Source organism: Dipodomys spectabilis, unplaced genomic scaffold (genome assembly GCF_019054845.1).
Source record: "Dipodomys spectabilis isolate Male_0828 unplaced genomic scaffold, ASM1905484v1 ptg000176l, whole genome shotgun sequence".
Taxonomy (NCBI): domain Eukaryota; kingdom Metazoa; phylum Chordata; class Mammalia; order Rodentia; family Heteromyidae; genus Dipodomys; species Dipodomys spectabilis.
Window position 1 is genome coordinate 6,583,937 of NW_024870853.1, and position 5,842 is coordinate 6,589,778.

The 5,842-nt window shown below is 40.6% G+C and overlaps 1 protein-coding gene across 1 annotated transcript; it reads right to left on the reverse strand.

The window, feature by feature from the left end:
• Window positions 1-3,150: 3,150 nt before the first annotated feature.
• LOC122120645 (probable G-protein coupled receptor 83) lies at window positions 3,151-5,506 on the reverse strand. The gene is made up of 4 exons (XM_042694885.1): window positions 5,132-5,506; window positions 4,817-4,942; window positions 4,312-4,445; window positions 3,151-3,898 (listed from the first exon to the last, which is right to left on the reverse strand). The coding sequence occupies exons 1-4, from the start codon at window positions 5,504-5,506 to the stop codon at window positions 3,151-3,153; spliced, it is 1,383 nt and encodes a 460-aa protein (XP_042550819.1).
• Between the last annotated feature and the right edge of the window lie 336 nt (window positions 5,507-5,842).

Genomic DNA, 5,842 nt, shown 5'->3' on the forward strand with positions numbered 1-5,842 from the left:
TTAATATTTTGCTACATCTAAAACAATATATATGAATATATAATTATAGAGAATTAAATCGAATCAAAGATAAAGTGTTCTCACAAGAGATAAGGATTCACAATAGGGATCTTGTACTTTATCACCACCTAACCACTCAAGCTCTCTCCTTTGATTTCCTGACTGAGGAAACTCAAAACTTCACATTTACCCATGTGCCATTCAGCTACATTCTTTGTTCCTATTCTGGAACTACTTTAATCCCTCTAGTGTTCTTTGGAGACTGGATTCCTTTAGTCTACAAGTGCTTTGCCTTCATTCATCCACACAGACAGTGGAAGCTTCTCTTTTTGCCTGAGGAAATCTCTTAAGCAATCTGTTCTTAAAATATGTTCACTGCCCTCTAAGGGTATCTAAAGTATCTAAGGGTCAGAAATTGGGGGAGCATAACAATATTAGTATTAACAATAACAAGTCATAATCATCATAGTAATAGCAATATGAATAATCACAAGATAAATAACAATAGAGGAAACTATTAACAATAATAATAATACCTCATATTTGAGAAAGCATTATGTTAAAATGCTTCCAAATGTGTCATCTGTTTGCACAGATAATCCTCACAATAGCCCTATAAGTTTTGTAGGTATTATTATCCCCATTTTACAGATGAGGAAACTGAGGCACACCAAGGTCAGGTGACTTGCCCAAGGTCATACAAATAGTTGAGTCAGGGAAAAAAGCCTGGTCCTATTCCTCTGAGTCCTGCACTCATTTTCACCGTACACCTCATCCTGCCCCTACACCTAAAACAAAGCATAGAAGTGCTGTCTTTCATCTTTTACTTGTATAGATGACGTCTCTTTTGGGTGTGTACCAGGTTTCTTTCAATTGGAAGGATAGGTTATATTAGGCCGGCCAGTCTCTGCTCTAGCTGAGGTCACCAAAGGTCCCATATCTAGCTAAAGTTTGTGGCCATGAATAAAGCTGTCCTATGAACAAAGCTCAAATCTCTTCCCAACTTTGACTTCAACATGACCATGGTTTATCACCTATATTTATAAGCAGATACTAAACTCTAATCTGTCAGAAAAATAGAAGCAAATAATTTAGCTAGAAAGAACAATCTTATTAAGGAATGCTGAGATCTCAAGGAAACTGCCAGACTCCTCTCCATATCCTTGTGCATGGTGCCCTCTGATGGATATTCTAAGCTAACATAATTCATGAGAGCAGGGATATTTGGTCATCTAAAGGGCAAGAAGGAAAGATCTGTCACAAACAATATGCTTGAAACTAGACATTATTCATTCTCCTTGCCATCAATGTCATTATAGACATGTTCTCTTGAAGGCCCAGAGAGTTGTGTTCCCTCATGGACCCTACAACACTCAGCTAATGGAAGGCCACGTTTCTCAAGGAATCCACAATGCCCCTGGCGTTGCTATTCATCCTTGTCCTGTTTCAGAATCAAAAGAAATATCCAAAATTGGTGTTGAAGAGTAATTAAATATTGAGATGTGTAATTGGTGTATGTGTGCACAAAAGTTTGTTCATGTGAGTGGAAGAGGCTGAAAGATGGTCTATGTGCAGTGAAAAAATAAAGAACTAGAATACTGAAGTAATACTAGATAGATGTTAGCGCAACACCATAGAGGGAGTTAGCATTAACGAGGTAAGCAAAGAAGGAAAGATTGTGGTAGAGAAAGGAGGAGGTGTGGAGAGACAAGAAAAGGCTAAAAAACAGAGGAGGAATGGGCTAGAACCTAGAGTATAACAAAGCACCGGAAATGGGGAGACCTTAATTACTGAGGAGATGATGAGCCTTAGCCCAGGAGGTTATGAACCTCTGGTTAAGGCAGCAACCAAAATGTAAGTTTGAGTAGTCCAGAGCAAACAGATATGGGAAAGTGAGCACCTGGGTGAAATGTTGAAAGGAGAGAGAAGCAGTTTTGTACCAAATGAATGTGGTTCAGAATGTGTGTATATGTCATGTTGGGGCTTGGAAGTGGGGCAGGGGTCACAGCAGACGTGAGAAATAAGAGGATGAGACTGGGTGGCAAGAAACAGTATTGAGAAAGGGGGTAAATTAGAACCATTAAAGATAACTTGAGATAGTTACGATAGAAGCATAGAATTAGCATGAGAGAAAAGAATTAGCACAGAAGAGCAAATATGAATTTAGGTTATGGATCTATGGACTTGTCACAAGAGAATACACAACCTTAAAAAAAAGTAAAATCAGGGGAAGGGGAAGTGAAGCACCAACAGTAAAGACACCCTGATTCCTAGGGCAAAAAATTTTTTTGCCACAATCTGAGAGCCTCTCAGACTTCACTTTAAGGCATGAAATCACATCCAGGCTCAGTTAGCATGGAAATTACAGGTAGAAATAACTGAGAGCACCAGGCAGAAGTAGCATGAGAGATTACAAGAGGCAATATATACATGCTTGTACCTGTATGAACATAAAAGTGTGTATGAGTGTGTATGCATGCACGCACCTGATTGTATCTTCATTCCAATTTAGGATGCAACAAATTATAGGAGATGGGGGATAGCTAAGGTTGGGGAAGTTATCTAATTTCCATGTAAGTACTGGGACAAATCATGACACCTCCCAGAAGGTATTCCTATTGGTGACGGAGTATCATACCATATTCCCTGTGATGCTTTACTCATAATCTCTTTGCACTCATAATTCCTTAATCTTACTATGTTCAAGTACTAATGGTAATTACAGATCAAAACTGGAGTCAAAATAAGTCAATTGGGGAAACGAATCTCAACACTTCCCATCTCTAAAGCAAGTAAGTAAAGCAATAGACTTGTGCAGGATATATTTGTTTGTGACAGTTGCCTCTGTAATGGTACAGTGGCCCAATCAGGTACTGTATGATTACCCTGATTCCAGGACTCAGAATCATCAACCTATGAAGTTGTACATGATAGGAAAACATTTGATTCTCTCAATGTTGTTTAAGGACTATATAATCTGTGGTTGATTTGTCCTTACCATATTGATTGTAAAATATCTGACCTGGGCCAAGAGGGTGGGCCAAATTTCCCAGGGAGAAAAATGGAATGGTCATGACTGGGGCCTCAAGGATACTCTCGGCTGCAATACCATGAAGAACATCTGCCCAGGTACTCAATCTAAACAAAATTTCAAGGGGTCATGTGTTCTCTTCTCACAGAATCATTCACTTGGACAGTGAAATAAGGATCTGGGGTTTCACACTCCTCCTCATCATCCAGGGACATGTCTGCATCAGGATCATCCCAGTCTCCCTGCACAGAGATTTGGGAATTGTCATCCCCCGTAGCCACGCTGGGATCCTCAAGTACTGGGGGCTCTGGCATGGCCAGAGGTACGCGTAGTAGTGAAGATGTCTGGAGCTCCTGGAGCTCATGACTCTCCTGAACTTGCATTTGCTCAACCGGGGTGCTCCTTCGCATCAACAGGCATTCCGTGCACCAAGCTAATATAGATCTGAGCTTGGCACGGAAGCTCCTGTTGAGCCAGCAGTAGATGAAAGGGTTGTAGCAAGTGCTGCTCATGGCAAACCAGTGGAAAGCATAGAAAAGCACACTCTCAGCATCTACACCTGCACTAGAAATAAGAACCACATAGCAATTGAGTGGAAACCAACATACTGCAAAAACCATTACAATAAGAATCAGCATCCGGATGCTCTTCCTCCTCTTCTGGTAGTGTGTCATAAGTTGACGAGCAGATGCATCACCGACAGCATTCTGGACCCACAACCTCTTCCCTAGATGAGAATATGCTGACACAATCACCAGAAGGGGCAAAACATACAGCAAGATAAATGTCCCAAGGTCGACGTACTTCCTAAATCGATTGCTGAATCCAGGGAAAGAGGGGAGGCAGTGGCTGCTGACAGCTCCATCCCTAGAACAGAAGCCAAGGAAGTTATGATAAATATGACTAATTGAATGAGACTCGGGTTCTAGTCTCAGCTTTAACTCCATGTGTCCTTAAGTAAATCCCACCACCTCTAATCTTAAAATCATAATTTCTTCACTTTTAAATTCAGGTATGGAATTAGAATAGTCTCTCTTATAGGACTGCTCCAGGCAGAGGTCAAAGTAAAGCAAACCAGATCCTTAATAACCAGTATTTCTAACCTGGTGGCCATTGTCTTGGTTCAATTAGTATGCATTAGAATTAGAAGCTTCATATTCTTTGTTGAGGAGAGTTGGAAGGGGACAGGAATGCAACCAAGGTCTTTTCAAATGTCAACTTCCTTTGGGGCTCTGGGACGTAAAAGGTAAATTACCCATTATATAACTGGTCTGACTTACATGCCAATGAAAATGAAGAGATTCTGATAAATTGCATGCGGAAGAGCAAGAAGCACAGCAAGAACCCAGATTATGGCAACAATCAATAGGCACTGGGAATGTGTCAGTCTTGGTTTCATTGGGTGAAGAATCACCTGGAAAAGAGAAACAATACTCCTCTGGTTATCAGCTTAGGTCAGTGTCATTTGTATGAGCAAAAACTGATTGAAGAGTTTCTACGTGGATTGCATAATATACCTAAACTGTTAAAACAATTTAATTCCAATTTAAACACTTAGATTTAAGGAGATTTACACATTAAAAGATGCATGGCTCTGGAAACTCTGAACTTTAAATGGCATTCAGCTGCAGGAAAAGTTGTGTAGAGGTAGGGAAAAGTTTTGCAAACCACTCCCAAAGCATACCTTTATCCTTAAAGCCAGCCCAATGGAGGAGGGGTCTAATCTGTTTGAGTACCGCCCATTCCCCCTCCCCTTGCATTCTAATTGCCATTCGGAAACCTTACCCGGTGACGGTCCACAGCAACAGCCATGAGAGTTAAAGTAGAGACATGGAGGGAGCAGTACTGCGCAAATCGACTGACGTGGCACATGATCCTGCCAAAGAGCCATTGTCCACTCAGGAATCGGGCCTTGGGAAAGAAGCAAAAAGGAAGGTTAGCTATAACTCAGATATCATCCTCAAGCCTTTTTGCAGTTAAAACAAATTGTCTCCTGGGGCATCTGAAGCAAGTTCATATGTCCCTTTTCCTCTTAATCCCACCACCATCCTTGAAACAGCCTCAACTCTGGGCTGAAATCAACCCAATGAAGTTACTCACCAGAGCAAATGGACTGTTGAACAGAATTATCAGTATGTCAGAAATTGCCAGGTTGAAGATGAGGAGGCCTGTTGATTTGTTGATTTCCTTGTGCTTGATGAAAACTTGGCACACCAGCGAGTTTCCAAAGAGAGATATCATTATGATGACTGCGTATGCGAAACACAGCACAATCTTCACGATAAGGTGGGGTTTGCGCCCCAGCCATTTTCCATACATTCCTGTTGGCCCTCCACACTCTGGACCCGGGACCTCGGTGCCATTTGCACAGGTGTTATTCCAGCTTTGATCTTCCATTGATGGAAGCCAAGTGACATTTTCATGGATCAAATCAACAGTACTTTCCAGCAAGGGGGATGCAAAGGAATTGTTCATTTTGGGGATAATTAGGTAGAAAATTCTAGGTCCACCTTAGATTTGAGGAATCATAGAAGAATGGGTGGTATCCTGAGGATGGAAGGAGAATGAAGAATTTTAAACTCTAATAAGTTTTAAATTCTAATAATTTCCTCAGATCTGACATACCACATGGTGTCTATACTTACAATTAATATATTCCTAAAAACCAAGATGAGAGTAGAATTTTTATGTTCTGACAATGAAAGCAATACCTATGTGAGGTTGATGTTCGTTATTTTCTAACAAATTCTGTAATTTCACATACTCTACATCTATCAAAAATCATATTATATATTATATTCAGTTTTACTT